We start from the raw sequence: 17,870 nt of genomic DNA on the forward strand, positions 1-17,870 counted from the left end.
TTAATTCCAGTTTACCACTGTCTCTTAGATGGATGCTACAGGGATGTAAGTTGCGAAAATTGTAGCAGATTAATTTTACTTAGGAGAACTGACTATTCATCTTTGTACATGGCCAAGATGCTTCCCACCTCTTCCCACCTACATTCGCAGCCCTCAAAGAGAAAACAGATGCAAATCACTTTGGAGCAGAGAGGGAACTCTGAAAGATGGCTTTCTAACAGAGCTAGCACTTGTTTCAGCCCTCATTGTTTTTCCAAATTCCTCAACAGGTATTCTACACAGTAATTGATCTTTTACACATTCTAGTACACTAACATTATTGCGAGTCTTTATTTATGCTCCATACTATGTGCCTTGCATAAAAAACAATCCAAGCCAAATCAGGCTATTATCTAGAAATCAGCATGCAAGCGTTTCTTCCACTGCTTTGGGATTGTGCCATCAGTGTCACGTGGAGGGGCTTGTCAGGATTATGAGACTGACTGCACAGAAATAGCCGACGGAGACTTGGCCTGCTTGACCAACTGATGGTTGTAAATCACATGTGCTGTATGGTGTTCACATTAACAGAAGTTGCGTACGCACAGTCAGGCCAAGGAAGTTCCTCTGAGAATGGGGGTTGGCATTAGGACTTGGAATCAGTCTCAGCTTAGGAGAAAGCTGCACATTATGACCATTAGAGTGAGATACAGGAAATAAGACTTTCTTCTCCTCCTGGTTAAAAACCCGTTGCTGGATTTTCGACAAGGTTATCTCCTTCAACATTTGCCTTATTGCAGTTCCCTCAAGGTCAAAGCAAAAGGCAGTGGAGCGGGTATACCCAAGAACCAGCTCAGAGCAGCACTGGGGGAGAAGGGATGTGATGCAGCCTTATGGGTAACAGCAGATACTATCAGCTCATGTCCTCCCCACAACTCCAGAGCAGGGCCAATTGGGCCAAGTGCAGGGAACTCCTGGTGAAGTTATGGTACCAGCCTACCTCCTCTCCCAGCTCTGCCACTGCAGCAAAACCTAACCAGCAGTTACTATTGCAGGTGCTATTATGCAGTCTCACTGCTACGCCCCAGGGCAGGACATCTGAGCCCCTGTCATCCATCTTACCAGAAAACCTAAGCCCTTGAGAAGGCTGAATGTGAAAGATGTAGCAGCAGTCAGCTGCTACCAAGTCTCTCTGAAAGTCCCTGTGAAAGGAAACCAAAAGACATTAAAAAAACTGAATGTGTGGTTTATTATATTTAAGATGCTATTTGTCTATAGGGTTTAAATATGTCTGTCACATAGTCAACAGTAAATGAATGTAATTTTACATGTTCAGTATTTTGATACACAGTACAGGACTAAAAGTGTGGTAAAGGAGCATGGGAATTTAGTATTTCCTTGATTCACGTATCAAATTCTGCAGCACCAGATAAACGCTTGGTGTAAGGACTTAAGCTGCAGTATTACAAGCGCTACTAAATAAACCAAGAGGCATACCTACATTAAACATTAGAGAAACAAAACAAGTGACACAAGGGTTTAATATTTAAGATTTGATACAAGATTAAAATACTAATATTTTTAATGTCCTGGTTTCAAATTAATAAATATAAAAACAATATAAAAATATACACCAGTTGATAAAAGAATGCACTGAGCAAGGTTAGAAAGCTAAATTTCACTTTCAAATGTATGCAGGTATGTCTTTAGGGAGAGGATTTCTGTGTAGCTGCGACTGGTCTTTCGGAAGAAGTCCAAGCTTGTGAGCTGCTCGATGTCCCGCACCCGTGCAGTGTGCATCTTAAGAAGATCTTCAACCCACTTTGATTCATCTTCCAGGCTCTGAAATGAAAAAAACAAAATGTTTATAACTTTTCACATCTAAAGTTAACTCCGAAAGTGAAAGTAGCTTTTCCAGACATTAGGACAATTAACAAGGACTATAGTCACCTGGAAAAGCTAATCCCATGTTGTAGGTATTTCAGAACAGGCTTACAACTTCAGAAAATTCATTGGTCACCACATAAAAAAAATTTGTCACTGAAAGAGCTCCATATCAATCAGCTGTTCCAGGTCACCAAAACCCAAATCCTAGCACGTGCCCCGTTTTTAAACATTATTCTCATCTGATTTGCAACTCAAATGGGGACCAGGCCAACTGTGTTCTGGGCTGCATTAAAAAAGGGGTGGCCAGCAGGGAGAGGGAGGTGATTGTTCCCCTCTACTCAGCTCTTGTGAGGCCCCATCTGCAGTACTGCGACCAGACCTGGGGCATCCAGTGCAGGAAGGACGTGGAGCTCTTGGAGCGGGTCCAGAGGAGGGCACTAAGATGATTCTCTCCTATGAGGAAAGGTTGAGGGAACGGGGATTGTTTAGCTTGGAGAAGAGAAGGCTCCGGGGAAACCTCATTGTGGCCTTCCAGTACTTGAAGGGAGCACATTAACAGGAGGGGCAATGGCTGTTTACATGAGTTGACAGTGACAGGACAAGGGGGAATGGTTTTCAACAGAGACAGGAGAGGTTTAGGCTGGATATTAGGAGGAAGTTTTTCACACAGAGGGTGGTGACGCACTGGAACAGGTTGCCCAAGGAGGTTGTGGATGCCCCATCCCTGGAGGCATTCAAGGCCAGGCTGGATGTGGCTCTGGGCAGCCTGGTCTGCTGGTTGGTGATCCTGCACACAGCAGGGGGTTGAAACTAGGTGATCACTGAGGTCCTTTTCAACCCAGGCCATTCTATGATTCTATGACTCAACTAATACAGTATTATTTTAATCTTTCCACCTTATTTTTTGTTGACCTCTTTGATTCCTTACACAACTGGGACTACACCTTTTATTGGTAGCTGGAAAATACTGCTATTAAAACATACATATTATTCACAGATAGGAAAAAAAAAAATACAAAAAACAGCCCCAAAAGCCAAACAAACAAACAAACAAAAAACCTTTCACTAGATGTTTGCCAATATGAAAAACAATCAGGAAGGTGCTGCTGCCAGAGTGATGGGGTTGGACTGCGTGGGTGTAATCTCTCTTAAGGAACTGCTCCAAGAGGCACAGGGAGTCACCACATCAGCTCCCTGCTGCTCACCTTGTACCAGATCCAGCATATGTTGGAGCCATCCACAACCTAATTTATCTCACTACAGAAATCAGAAAAACCTGCCTTGCAAAACCCTGCAGTTACAGGCTGTTTGAGTGTGTTGAATCAGCCCAGTGTCATGTTCCAAGCACCCCTGGGGACATGGTGAGGAACAGACCTGGAAAAAGAACGGGGCAAATAGGACTTTTTCCCCGCTGGTACATCTGGGGACGTGCATCAGGAACAGAGGGGTTGAGCCTCAGGTTGAGGCTCATGTATGTGACCTAGAAATCTAGCTGATAAAATTTGTCTTTCTGGGCTTGCTCCAAGTGAGCCTCTGATGGCCTCAGAGGATGTCTCCCTCCAAAACACACCCTCACATGAAGCTACAGTCATGCCAGAGCCTAACCGAAACAGAAGATGTCCCACAGACCATTTTATGGGTCACTCTGTAAAGCCCAGGAGGGTGAGCTTGATGGTTTGCACAGAGAGAACACAAAGTACTAGTTTAGTCACAACCAGCTGCTCTAAAGCAAATGTCCATTTGTCAACAACAAATGACATTTGCTCATTTATTTTAAACTTTTCAGCTCCAAACCCACTTTCCTCTCCACACTGGAAGCATGGCCCAAAACCATGACTGGAGCATGAAATAAAGATCCTTACTAAGATGGAAAAGAAAGGAGTATGCCCTGCTCTTTCTCCTCCACCTGGGGTGCCATGCCGCAGGAGCACCACATGGCAGCCTGCAGCCATGGGAATAGAAGAGTCCTAGTCAGCCAGTCGCATTGCTTGTCTGCAGACAGGCCTCAACGAGGCTAAATGCAAACACTGTAACATTTCTCTTGTCTTCAAACCTTCTTCTGATCAGCAAATCTGCTCTGGACAGAGCTCACAGGACTGTCGGGTTTGTTTCAAACCACGTCCAGTGACACAGCATTTCCATGAGCCTAGAAGATTGGTCAACTGGTCCACACTAATTTTTCCATTCCATAACTGGCCCACAAAATCTCACCTCAAGCAGCAAGGATTTTAAGCATAGTGATCAGTTAGTATGGTATATATTGTTGTGAAAATGAAGTGTACATTGAAAATGATGTTTTTCTCCATCTTTGCTTGTTAGTCTCACTTCAGCAGTACAGTGGGTCTTAGAAGTAAAAAATAACTATCGAGAACTTGGAGGTAAATAGAAAAAAGCAATAAAATAGGAAACTAACCTAAAATCCAGATATCAGATATTCTATGAAAAAGAACTCCTGTATTACCCATCTCTCAAATATCAGATTGTTGGCTGGAAAGCTCAAGATGACCAGTTATATAGGTGGGTGAGGAACTTTCTTGTTAAAAAAGAAATTTAGAGTCACCACAGAAAAAGGAACTGTGTACTAGAGGAAGTTTCTAGTAGTTCCTCCAGCTTTGGTTTTGGAAAGGATTTTTATTTAGTATTTTCATACATGCTTTTTGTGCCAAGGTCATTAGTTTGCTACTAAAAGCAACCGGGCTCTCTTGTCAGTGCAGAGGAAGGCTGGAATACCATACTGCAGGATGCAGATGACGGAGTCCCTGGTATTGTATGAAATTTGCTTACCCGTGTTGACAGTAAGAATTTCTGCTAACCTGGGAGATTTTCAGGTGAAACAGCAGATAGAAGGAAAGGTCGTGGGTGTGCTGGTTTATTATGTGATATTGTGAGCCACCTTTATAATGCAGCTATAGAAGAACCAAATCCTAGATAGTACCAGAGGAATTATGTGAAATGGAAAGATAATCATTTCCATTTTGAGGTATAAGCTGGAATACTTTATCTCATTCGTGTTCCAGAAAAAAAGTCAGACAGGAATAGATACAGAGGAAGGCTAATAAAATGCTCTTCCTCTCTTACAAGAAGAGCATAAAAGATCCCGGTCACCCATGAACAGAGAAAAGTATATGCTTTGAGAATCATCATAAATCATCAGCAGGGATAAATCCCAAAGAAGACCACTGAAGGGCTATTTAAGCCATAGAAAAATGTTGACACAAGAATAAATGGGTATAACCTCACCATGAATAAACACAGTTTGGAAATGGAACAAATTCTAATGAGAAGAGTAATGGTGTTCTCCAACGGCTGTGTGAGGAGAGAGAAAGTATGTGTGACAAGAGCAGAGCTGAGGAAAGCTAATATTTCTTTGCATCTGAAAAGAAAGCTGTGGAGAGGCTAGGGGAAAATTCTTACATTATCCCAAGCATTTAATCTGTGAACTATGTAAGGTTTTAGACAGTCACTTCTTTGAATACGTGAGATGAAATATCAAGTGCAAAAGTAAGACAAACTGTATTGGAATAGCAAAATTTTGCTTGTTCTTTCACTCAAGAACTACAGTTGATATATTTTTCCACTGCTTCTTTATTATGTCAAGCATAGTGCAACAGCTGCTAATGAGCTTGTATAGCAGAACTGAAGGTACTCTAAATACATATACCATAAGTAGCATGACCAACAGAGAAAAGAAGCTTGGGTTGGAATGTAAGAAATCGAAGAGTAAAAATTATTACAAGCCATTCTTAAAAAAGATTTCAGGATTTTAAAAGCACAGTGACACACAGTAGAAGGAAGAAAAAAATCACAAACAGGCAGAAATACAAGGACAGATAAATGCCAGATACTAACTTGCAGATCCCCAACTAGACCTTCATTCAGATGAAGGCAGGCTGGAATAAAATCACAGTGAAATACCTTGAAGACTTTCCAAGTCTTCTGATAGAAGACATCTCTGCCCAAAACAGTTAAGAGTCTAAATGGAGGGAATCCAGACCTGCTCAAGAGAGGAGTACTGCTCCAAAAGCGTGGTTTCAAACAGAGTGACCTGAAAGTAGGCGATGTTTGATGAATGAGAAAGAAACAGTGTTCCAGGTGAATTGTGTACAGAGTTGGAATTACTATTTCTGCTTGTAGCTGGAATAGGAGTCTTAACTTTTTGTGCCAATACAAAATTCATAACATTAATGCGTTCATTCAGGAAACAGACTCCTGGCAGCCTATAGTGAAGCGTCTGTGTGCAGGAATCCGCACAGCTGTGTAATGGGAGAACAAGTTCAGGCGGAAGGACAAGTCTAAATACAGCTGCCTGGGAGGACTGCTGTCCTTGCAGAATGCTGGAGCTCATGGGGACCTTAATGGCTCTCCTGCCACACCATCAGCTATAGGGCATTTGTGCTGCTTTCTGCAGTTCTGAGCAAACTGAAGCCTTTGTACTTCACCAAGATTCCTATACTACAGCATTTTTCATCCAAAAGGAAGATAGAAAAGGAATGAGGAGGGTGGCTCATCATCTTTGATCTCTGGTAAAGAGAATCTTAATTTTTCCCTTGAATTGAGACATGATCTGGAACCAGCAAGAGCTACTGGCAGCTCTGCCTTCAGCAGGTTTTAGCATACAGTTTAACGCTGTGTGGGTTGGATGTAATCGTGCCGTCTGATGCATCCGGACTGCAAGAGCAGACAGATTATATTGTACCTGCATACAGAAACAGACCTCCATAAAAACATTAGGCTGGCTGCCAGCACAATACATCTACTCACACTGTCTTTTTCAGCCTGAGGTTATTCTGAGAGTGTCTGCCAAAGCATAGAAGCCCACACACTGTTTACAGCCAACCTAATGTATTTTAGTTCTTCCAGACAATTTTAGGTGCAGTAATAGTTCCACATTTTCTCTGTTACCCCCATTTTTCATAGAAGAGTACTCCTGTCTAATGAGTTGAACGTGACTGAGTCAATACCATGTACTTTCATTTAAGATCATCTAACAGCTAACTAGCGTCTTCCCTGGGAATATCCCAGGGAACATTTACCATCAGGCAGCAGAACTTACATTGCAGCTCTCATCGTTGTCAGGCCGGTGGGGAAGGATGTACGAGAGAACAGAGAGTGGTCCATCACACTTGTCGGCTGGCTGAGTGAAATCTAAACAGCTGGTTATGATGGCATAGTAATGAGTAGGAACAGGGATGGCACTGCCTTCCACAAACCTGGGGAAGTAAAGCAAACGTTTACCCACAAAGGACTAATCCATTTGGAAGAAGAATTACACAGGCAATGTGGTCTTTCCTTCCTTACGTGTGAGGATGCATGTACTTGTTAAGATGTGTTTGATTCACAAGCTCGATTCGAAAATGAGCGTTTCAGTTACATCATGTTTTGACACTGTGCCACAGAAACACCACATGCCAATGCTGAAAGGTTTCTTCAGTTCAGGGAAACACAGAGCAAGTTTTACAGAGTTAACAAAAGCTTAGAGTGTCTAACTCAATAGCAGTATGGTGTGCTCTGGTACCCAGTTGCAACTCTAAGCTTCCAGACAGCTTTAGAGAAAACATTATTTGGAATATAAATCAGCTTCGTCTGAAGGACTCAAGGTGAAGAGTTACGTGGCGAGTTGCCATTCCCTTAATTTTTGCCCTGTCTTATTCAGTCTCAATGAACCATTTTGGACAGAGCCACGAAATTCAACTCCTTCTCAAAATCAAATGAAGTGCAAACAATAAATTGTTTGAGATAAAGTTATCACTAAAAGAAACAGCAGCAAACCAATTTAAATACAAATTCTTACTGTTTGATCTTTTCAGGTGTGTCATGTAAACCATCGTAGTCATAGTCAAAGATTGGTCCACTTATAACATTGACTCCATTTCGTTCAGTGGCATATCTCTTCACTAAAACCCTTTGGAAATAGTTCCATACCTCTATGGGGGAGAAAAAGAAAAAAAACAACAACAACTAAAATTTGGATAAACAAATTAACATGTCAAGATTGTAAATAATTTTTTTTTGCATGAAGATAAAAAATCCAGTGGGCATCATTCAGACAATAGGAGAGGAAATCAAAGACTAAGCTTTACAGGTTTACTGCAACTTCATTCTGTTTTGGTCAATAAAGCCTATTCAGAATTCTTTGTTCTCTCTTGAATTTTTTTTCCCCAACTAGCAATAAAGGAAATGCATGGTCCCATCCTAAGCCTGGCATTGCCCTAGACATTGCACAGAGAGTTTGCTGTTCCTTCACTGCCAGCAGAAGCAGCTGTTCTCACACTTTTGATGTCCTTGTAAACATTTCCTTTGTCCTCTTTATCTAATTACTGTGTATGTTGGTTTTTCCTTTTTTTTTTTTTTCTTTTTTAATTCACAAAAGGAAATAGTACCATGATTAAAAGCAAAGCTCAAATATTTTAAAAGTCAGGGAAATACAAAGGTCATATTATTTCTCACAAATATTCACTGAATATAAAAAGTCCAACCTCTAAATCTAGGATGGCCAAATTATAACAAAGCATCTCATGAAGGCAGAGGTTTGCCTAGTAGAGAATTTTAACCATGATTTTTGTGAAAAGCATGACACTTTCTTCCACTACAACCTTCTGAATCTTAACAAGTTGTTTACAGAGACTCTCTGAGAAACACACTGGGATCTCCAGTTGCATAGTTGTTTTCCTTCTTTATTTCCCCTTTTCATTTTAACACTAACAGAAGTGTGTGCAAGCAAAACAGCTCTAACTTGTATAAAGTTAACTTTTGCGTTGCCAGCTCGGACTGCTTAGCTCATGGTTCCCCAGCACTGACAGCAGCACCAGCCTCAAGAACTTCCTTCCCTAGTGTGTTTTGCCAAATGGATGCTCAGGCTGGTGCAGAGGCACCCACAAGCTGGTCTAACAAGAACCTCAGCTGCAGTAACCACTTGGCAGTCCCACTCCTCCAGCTGCTCACTCCTTTGATGCATCAGCCTTAACAACAAAAATAGCCCCAAAAGGAAAGATTTTTGCAGCTGAATCAGTTCCCACATTGGTTTTCCACTTGCAGCCGCACAGACAGCAATGCCAGTGCTGCAGCCTCGGGGCATGATCCTGCAGCTCCCCTAAAGTGGGAACTGCTTAAGCCAGCTCCATGTAATGAGTGGTCTGAGCTCTGAATTGCAACCTGCACTTGTGTATTAGTTCATAATTCCCCAGGAGTACTACAAGTTACAACATTTGTTCTCAGGTGATTCTTCACTCAGTTCTGATGAAGTTGGTGGCACTGGGATATAAAGCACTGCTGGTGGTGTGTTGTTGTCCTGTGATGAGCATCTCAGCTAATTTACATTGACTAAATTAGCATAAAAAGCAGTTTTATGAAGTGATTTTAGAGTGGGAAATCCCCAATAATTTTGCTCTCTATAATCAGTTAAGTGTGCCTTTCTTCAAATTTCCAGCAAACATCACCATTTGTTCCTACTCAGAGGTTTTGCAGTTAAAAGCACTCTTCTTAGGCTAAAAAGAAAAAGCCTCCCATAGTCTTTGATGTTTATCCAAACCTCCCTGGCCTAAAATCTGAATTGGAAATCTCACAAGAACAGGCTCTTGAGATTCTTTCAAGGCTTCCCAATTCCTGCCAAGCCAAAAAATGCCACCAGAATAGTTTGATGGTTTTCCTACCTCTTGGCAACGCTCGAGAGAAAAGTGATGTTCAGACAAAAGGAACTTTAATACTATATCCTTGCAGCACTGAAAGTTTCAGTTGGTTTTAAGTCATTCCTCACTTTCCATAAATTGGTTTATTTTTCCTTTTTCTTGAAAGGTAATAAAAATGTTTGGTCTACCTCTAAGGGTAGGGGTAGAAAAATCAAAGGTGCTCCAGATGCCACTTGTCCCTGAACTACAACATGCTAAGTGCACACTCCCAGACTGCTTCTGTTGGGAAGTAAAAACATGTCGTCTGAGTACATTTTGCACAAACTGGGGTCACAAACAAGAAAATCTGAATGGTTTTGCACAAACTGACTTTGACACTTCAGCAAAATTGCTGAACTCCAGGAACTGACTGTGCCTGTGCTCTTAGCCCAGCAGCAAGGAAAATAAACCCTCCCTAAACCGTACATGTTTCTTGTGGTACAAAAAGCCTATGCATTGAACTGAGATTCCCACGTATATTATCTGCTGCTTAGAGGTAATTGGATTTATGTTCTAAATTTCTCCCATCCATTCATTCCACAGTTCAGCAGACATTTTAAAAAAATGTTACAAGCTTGGGAAAAAGAGACAAAGCCATAGAAACAACACTTACTTTTGAAAGCAGGATACATTGGAATGATATTTGTTATTAGAAAAGCATCATACTTTGCTTCTGCAGAGGAACTTAGTTCTGAAAAAAGAAAAACACTGATGAGATGAAATGTCAGAATTCAAAGAACATAAAAATGTTTTCAAAAGTGGTTTTAGTGAGTAACCAAATGGAATACTGTCATCAAAACAGAAGTCAGCTGCTCTGTGTGCTTTCATAAAACAGTCACACAATTTATAGGCAGAGGGCTGTGGGATTATCTTCCAGTTCTGAGCAAGCCTTCAGCATGAGTAATTCTACATCAGAAATCCATTCTAAACTCTTTCAGCCACTGTATAAGGAAGGCAGAGCAGTGAAGTTCACGTCTGTGACACAGCAAAGTTGTTTCCCATGAACATTTACTAAATATACAAGTTTTTTTTCGAAGACTTGACAAATATATCTGCACCAGAACACTCATTTACAGAGATTTTCTACTAGCACTGTTTCTGTAGATGGTAGAACTCTATTTTGTTTTTATACTATGCAACAATCTAATATGGACTTACACATTATATATATTTATTCTTCTGTTGTTTGAAGTCAAAATTATGAATCAAATAGATTTCCAGCTTACATGTGCCAATATATGTCCACTGATATTAAAAGGCCAGCTTTTGAAGACTGTCTTATAGCTTGTGCTTCTAGTCTGTGCAACTCTGCTTTCACCTTTGTTTTTATTAACTCAAGAGGTACACTTTATCTTTTTCACGCATGAAGCTAAGTTCCAGTTTGGAGTACCTCTCCAGTCTTGTGAAAGTGAGAGGTCACAGTCATGATGGAAACTTCTGGCATTCAGCCCTTGGTCCTGAGCACACGCAGCAAGAATAATGTATCCATCCCATCTGGCATCATATGTGATGCTGGTGCTGAACCAGGTCCTCTGTGTGAAGGAAGGAATCACCCCAGGAAGTTGAGAAATTGGAGGATTCCTACCTATATTTTTTCCTCAACAATCTCAAAAAAAAAAAAAACCCTTGAGTCCCTTTCCATTTCCATCTGGGTTTTTTTCATACCTCAGTTTTTCTGTAGTTAAACAGAAATTTATAAAACCACTATTTGTTATTTTAAAAATGAAATGAAGTGTCGTGCATATAAATGACATTCAAGTCCTTGAATTCTGTAGACTTGCTACTGAACTTACGAGGAGGGAAGAGGAAGCCGTAGGAGAGCTGCTTGTCACCTCTGTAGGCTGAGCAGCTCTGGCTGTTTCCTGGAGATATGCGGAGATCGGGCCTGACACAGCTGGCCAGGTGCTCTGGCACACCGGATACCTCTGCCTGCATTGAGCAGTGAAAGAAATGTAATTCCAGCACTTATAGCTAAAAGAAAATGGCATCTGGTAGTCTACAGATTGTAAGTCTACATTGTGTACAGTGATCCGTACCACAGCTCTACAACCAAGTCTGCCCCTCCTTCAGGCAGCTGAAATTCAAATGAAGTAGCTGATCGAAAGAAATGGGGAAGACAAATGCCCACTGAGAAAAGCTGAGAGTTAAAATGAAAACAGGAAAAGAAATATTCAAACAATCTGCCTTAAAAATTTGTTTCTCCTACGGTATTATTTTCAGTGGCATTTGGGAGATAATTTCTTTTCGGAAAATCTGTTTGGGAAAGGGGATTCTACAAATTCAAAAACACACACAGCAAATAGACTTTCCAGGATTTTTTAAAAGCAATTTCCAAGAGAAAAGTCATCACCAACCTGTTTGGAAATAGTGTAGGATGTCCAGAGAGGCATCAGGAATGTTTCACTGTAGCCGCTTTCAAAGTCATGGTGGTGCAAGATATTGTACTTTGTGCGGTACAGCACTGCGGGGCGCCCGTACAGAAGATGCTTCTCTACAGATCAGATGAAATTACACTTAAATTTATCACTCAAAACCTTGAAGTTGAAAAAAAAAAACTGCTAAGGATATCCTGTAACATAGGGAATAGCTGTTCTTCAATAGTTTTGATTGGGATCCCACTTCCAGGCTCAAAATTCACTTTGAGCTTATAAGTTTTCTCTGCAGTTGAGAAACTGTTGGGGTCATAATATGTTTCTCCAGGCACAGGAGACAAGGATCTCTGTGTCTACATTTGAAGCATGTGAGGTGAAAATCATTTTGTTGCCTTAAATCTGCTCTCATCCTATCACTCACTGTCTCAGTTTTCCTGTTTTTCTCCTCTTCCTCTGTTTTCTGTACAACACTAAGATCTTCACAAAAGGAAGGCAAAGGAGTCTACTCAATAAAAGAGTTTCGTTGTTTTTTTTTTCACTTGGCTGATACAGATGATATTCTGAAGACTTTCATGCTATTTTCTGTCAGAAATATCAAATTAAAACAAAACAAAAAACCCTTTTCCTAACTTTGGCTACGAAAAACACTTCCAAATCCATACAATTTGCTTTTCTTCTGCTGTTCTGATGTGTTATGGTTAAGAGTCACTAGATACCTTTGATAATTTTTTTTTAATCTTTTCATAAACAAAAATTAAACAAGATAGAGGAAAAACAAATTTCCTGGCTAATCTTGCACTGTGCTGCATTCATTCATTTTGATAACCAAAAACAGGTTTGGCTTGCTTTTGGAAATCAAAGCATAGAAGTGAGGTAACCAGCCTAAATGCTGTTCATAGATAGGCATTTAACTTTAAAGAAAAGGGCATCTTTTATTAGTGTTTGAGTCCAAATAGAAGATATTTTTATAGGATGCAGAAAATAAGTAGGAAAAACCTTGTGTAAGGACAAAGATGAAAAACTTCCCTTCTTCGAGAGAAGCTGAAGGAATTCTTCCTGCTGCTTATGAATAACAATCATGTTCAGGTAAATGTTCCCCAAATGGGACAAGTGAATTACCAACTAAATGCAGGAAGATCCAAGAATGCACGCTATAGCCTGTCACAAAATATAACAAAATAACTGATACAAAGTAGAACTTTTTGTTGTTCACATAAGGGAAGCCTACCTAGTTCCACATAACTGACAGCTCACAAACAAGTAACTGAAAAAGATACAAATGCTTATTTCTTAAAATACAGCAAAAGTATTTTTTTTTATACTATTGGAATGAGGAAGTATCCAAACCTAAACAAAATAAAGATGTTGAGATATCCAGGAGCACAACTACTTGTTTTTTTTGTTTCTTTTTCCTTTTTTTTTTTCTTTTCTTGAAATAGCTACAGCCAGGAGTAGCCCATCACTAATTGTAAAAATCAGTTTAGCAAGATGGAAGCTGTAAAAAGGCAATTTACTCACAGAAAAATTAACAGTTTCACCTGCAGAAACTAAAGGATAGGCTGCACTGCCTGCTCACAGAAGTAAAACTAAAGCAGCTTTGTAAGGAATCTCAGTCATCTGATTATCTGAAGTATCTCCAGTCTAAACCTGTCTAAACTTAAGTCTAAATTCACAGAATCACAGAATCACAGAATTGTAGGGGTTGGAAGGGACCTCCAGAGATCATCATGTCCAACCCCCCTGCCAAAGCAGGTTCCCTACAGGAGGTCAAAGATTTAGAATTTGCTAAGATGGAGAAGAAGAAATATAAATCTTTATGATGAGGGGGACACTGCCAACTATTACTGGTACATTTTTAACCTGGATAGCAGCCTGACACACAGCTGACAACACAGCTGCAAGAACATCGGGTTCAGCATCAAGGGCACAAGAACAGCCATCCAGAGGAGCAGAGTATGCTTTCTCCTGGGAGAAACACTGGTGGTGAAGGACAAAGTTGCACTGAGTATCCCTGAACCAGGAACTGCTGATGTACTTGTTTGATGAAAGTTGAGTGGATAACCTGCACTCTAAAAAACAAGCACTACAAGCCAATCAGGAGTTGTCAAAGAAGCTACACCGTGCTCTCCAATGATGATCTGGTGAAACACCCAATCAATGCTGGAAAACCAGTGTGCAGATGTGGTCTATGTTTTTTACCCCATTTATTTCTTGTGCTTAAATAGAGCACTGCTTCATGCTCTCTTTTCCTCCTTTCTCTGCTTCTACAGCAGAGATTAAACCTCCTAACAGTGATGAAAAAGAACTAAAACTTGTCTCACTTTGAGGGATTCTTCAGTTATGATCACAGCAAAAGGTAGTGTGCACTTTGCCATGTGAGCAGCAGTTAGTCTTGCCCACATAAATCATATATGTCTGTGTGTTCTTTTGACAGTTATTTGAAAAGTTGATTTACTACACATTAACTAAAATTAAACAGGAACTTGTTTGGTATCAGTGATGCAAACTAGCTTGCAAAAGAAAACAGAAATAGCTTTTATTAACTGATGCAGCAAGCTCTTACCTTCTGTTCCCTTGACATGAAAGCGCTTGTTGAGTTCATCCAACTTGTTCTTCTCAAGAACAGAAAAAAGAACAAGATTAGGATCACTGGAGCATCTTGTTGTACTAGGCATCTAGCAAAACAAAACTAACACTATAAAACAAAGACAACTGTTTTGTTTCCTGTTTCCAAGAAGCAATAATTGTTCCAGATGCAAAGAACATTTCACAGGAAGGATCTGGGAAATTCCTGCAGATCAAACACTCTCAAAATAGCTATAATGGCTATAAACTTTATTAGACAGTTGTGGCTAACAGTGGGAGTATCAACAGATACTAACACTTACCTTATCATCACATGTACATCCTATATCAAAATCTGATGCAGAAGGTAGAGCTACAGGATAAAGTGGCTTAGCAACTTCATCTGGCACAGTTGGTTTATAAACGTTGGCTCTTAGCAGGTGATTCAAACTTCCATGGGTCCCATTATTGGGAGCAGGCTTTAATCCAAGCAGATCTGTGGAAACACCCAAGGAAAGTTAATGATGGTTAGACTGGAAACATATGTATTTAGCAGTAAATATACTTAGCAAAGATATTTATTTGCAATACTGTTTACATCTATGCCATGCTAATGAATGCATTTAATGTAATAAAAATGCTAATCCAAAACATAAAATTGCTAATCCTGCCTGAATAACATGGTAGACTGTATGAAAAGAAGGTTAATTTGCATGAAGACACCAGAAAACCATTTTATTATAACTACTGCAGTTTCCAACACAAACCTACAATCCAACCATCTGGAACACAGTGTTATTAGTGACCTGCTTTGCACATATGTGCTAACTGCCTTTTTGATACTTCATGTTTGAAAAAAAAAAAAAAAAAGAGTAAATAAGTTAATTATACATTCAGCTAGCAAGTTTTATTCCTGTGTTAAATCATTATTAAATAAAAGACTGTACAGAATATCAGAATGCATCATCAGTAAAAGTTTAGGAAATATAATAATATTAGGAAATGCCATAGAAAGCTAATTGATGCCCCTGAACTGCTCCCCGAAACATGGAGGTACAGAAGCCTCCTTCCTAGACTAATGAGGTCTGTATGTGCAAATATGCGCTGCAGTGGTGCATATTTGATTTGTGCCAATCTGCATGCAGCAGAACTATGTTAATACATTTTATTGGCAAGCTGCTAAAGTAGAGCAAGCCCAGCCCCCTGAGAAATGCCCTCAGTTAGTGTTTGGGAAGGAGACCCTGGGGAAGGGATGCTGGGAGAGAGACAGGGCCTGAGCCCAGAGGTGTCCAATAAACCCTTATGGTTAAAGCAGCATGTTTCTCTTACAACTCCTCAAGCAGGCAGCTTACCACACATGACATTGTAAAGTTCAATGTTTTCAAAGGGAGGTACTTTGGTCTTGTATTTGAATGTAGGTCCATAACCTATGAAGACAGTCTTAAAAAAAAAAAAAAAAAAAAAAAAAAAAGAGTGAGAAGAATACAGAAGAACAACTTTAAATCATAGGGTTTATTTCAGTGAATATTTACATTTTAGAGATCTCAAATATCTTCTGGCTTAACAACACTTCTGTAAAGATTACTGCATTGCTCATACCTGCATGCTGTTTATCTTGTTGTCATAGCCATGGTCTCCATGGAAGAAACACTTTCCTGTTGGTTTCTTGTAAACATCCACAGCTTTCCTAAATTGAAAAAGTATTAGCTATTTTCTCAGCTTGTGACTGAATACTATTTTACAAAATATGTGGAAAAATAAGTACTGCACCCTAAGAAGTATAATTATCAGCTTGCTCCTGAACACTTTTTTGCATTTGATTTCACCAGGGCCATGTATAAGCAAGCCATGCAGTGGACCAGACTATCCTACAAATTCATTTATTCATGTGTATTAAAATTATGCCCTGCAAAAATTTTATTCAAGCCTTGTAAATTACTAGAGTTTTCAGTACAGCAACCGGGTCAAAAACAACCATTTTTCTGGTTGTGAGTATACAATTAATTACACTAACAAATGGATCACTAGTGAATCAGATTTCAGAACATATAAATAATAAATAAAGGAAATATGTTGATGCAATTAATAAAAAAATAATAAACTTGACCCTCCAGCCTAATCCCATCAATTTCAGTAAAAATCTTAAAATTAAAAATTTTGATAGGCCTAAAATTCTGTCTACTTCTTTGAGATGTACGTGAGCCCTAGCCACAGAAACTATACAAGGCAAATGGCCAACTGGCTAGTGAAATTATGCAAGAAAGCATTTGGAGCTTCTCATTCACTGCTTCAGCAGAATGATCCTTGCATAATTCACAGCACGGTATGCACAGATGTCAAAAGGCATTTACAGCACACCTTGTGTTTGCCTGGCAGCTATATAGGTAAAGAAAATTGCCATGATTTAAAGCTCATAACAGAGTGGCATATGCTAAAATCTCTGTCATCTTCCAGGAACCACTGAGTCAGCTCTATGCGTTAAGACCCAGTCGTTCTCTGCTGTAATACAAAATGTGGCAAAAGATCAAAGCAAGAAAAGCAATATACATTAAATCAGAAACTCATAAGCCAAGGCAACTCCTCTTCTGCTCACACAGAATCACAGAATCATAGGGGTTGGAAGGGACCTCCAGAGATCATCGAGTCCAACCCCCTGCCAAAGCAGGTTCCCTACAGCAGGTCACACAGGTAGGCATCCAGGCAGGTCTTGAACATCTCCAGAGAAGGAGACTCCACCACCTCCCTGGGCAGCCTGTTCCAGTGCTCCGTCACCTCACTGTAAAGAAGTTCTTGTGCACATTTGTGCGGAACTTCCTATGCTGCAGTTTCTGGCCGTTTCCCCTTGTCCTGTCTCCACTCATCACTGAAAAGAGTCCGGCCTCGCCATTCAGCCCCCTACACCGTATATACTTATAGACTTGCATCAGGACTCCTCTCAGCCTTCTTTTCTCAAGGCTGAACAGACCCAGTTCACTCAGCCTTTCTTCATAGGAGAGATGCTCCAGGCCCTTCACCATCTTTGTGGCCCTCCGCTGGACTCTTTCCAAGAGATCCCTGTTTTTTTTGCTCGCTCTGTGGTTTTTCTCCATCATTTTGAACCAAGAGCATTAAAAATTGTCCATGCTTTATAACTGAAAATTCAGAGGCAAATGGCAAAGGCCAAGCCAAAACAGGGTTTGCTTTGACAGAAAGCATCCTGTTTAGCTGTGGATTTGTTTTGCAACAAAATACAACGCAGACATTTCAGTGATGAGCCTATACTACTCTTTCACATGTTCTCAGCTTTACATTCACTATGTAAATATCTCAATTTTCTTTCCATTTACCCTGTTCGTCCACCCAGCCTCTTGTACCCTAACTTCTCCAGTCCTCCCATATTCCCCACTACCTGGTTGGAGTAAGT

General features: G+C 40.2%; 1 protein-coding gene across 8 annotated transcripts in view; it reads right to left on the reverse strand.

Annotated features, from left to right (window-relative positions):
• Positions 1-1,209: 1,209 nt before the first annotated feature.
• ENPP2 (ectonucleotide pyrophosphatase/phosphodiesterase 2) overlaps positions 1,210-17,870 on the reverse strand; it is a 70,097-nt gene continuing 53,436 nt past the window's right edge. For 6 of the 8 annotated variants that reach the window (XM_042869369.1, XM_042869377.1, XM_042869376.1 and 3 more), the window contains 10 exons: positions 16,067-16,154; positions 15,820-15,907; positions 14,791-14,963; positions 14,466-14,517; positions 11,885-12,021; positions 11,324-11,459; positions 10,144-10,221; positions 7,658-7,790; positions 6,920-7,076; positions 1,210-1,821 (listed from right to left, as the gene is read on the reverse strand). In XM_042869369.1, coding sequence (XP_042725303.1) covers positions 1,651-1,821; positions 6,920-7,076; positions 7,658-7,790; positions 10,144-10,221; positions 11,324-11,459; positions 11,885-12,021; positions 14,466-14,517; positions 14,791-14,963; positions 15,820-15,907; positions 16,067-16,154 — 1,213 coding nt within the window. In that variant the 3' untranslated portion in view covers positions 1,210-1,650. The remainder of the gene's footprint in view (positions 1,822-6,919; positions 7,077-7,657; positions 7,791-10,143; positions 10,222-11,323; positions 11,460-11,884; positions 12,022-14,465; positions 14,518-14,790; positions 14,964-15,819; positions 15,908-16,066; positions 16,155-17,870) is intronic. The other 2 variants (XM_042869371.1, XM_042869374.1) reach the window with 1 other exon arrangement.

The sequence above is a fragment of the Lagopus leucura genome, unplaced genomic scaffold (assembly GCF_019238085.1).
Source record: "Lagopus leucura isolate 7727_CA_CO unplaced genomic scaffold, USGS_WTPT01 Super-Scaffold_100002, whole genome shotgun sequence".
NCBI lineage: Eukaryota > Metazoa > Chordata > Aves > Galliformes > Phasianidae > Lagopus > Lagopus leucura.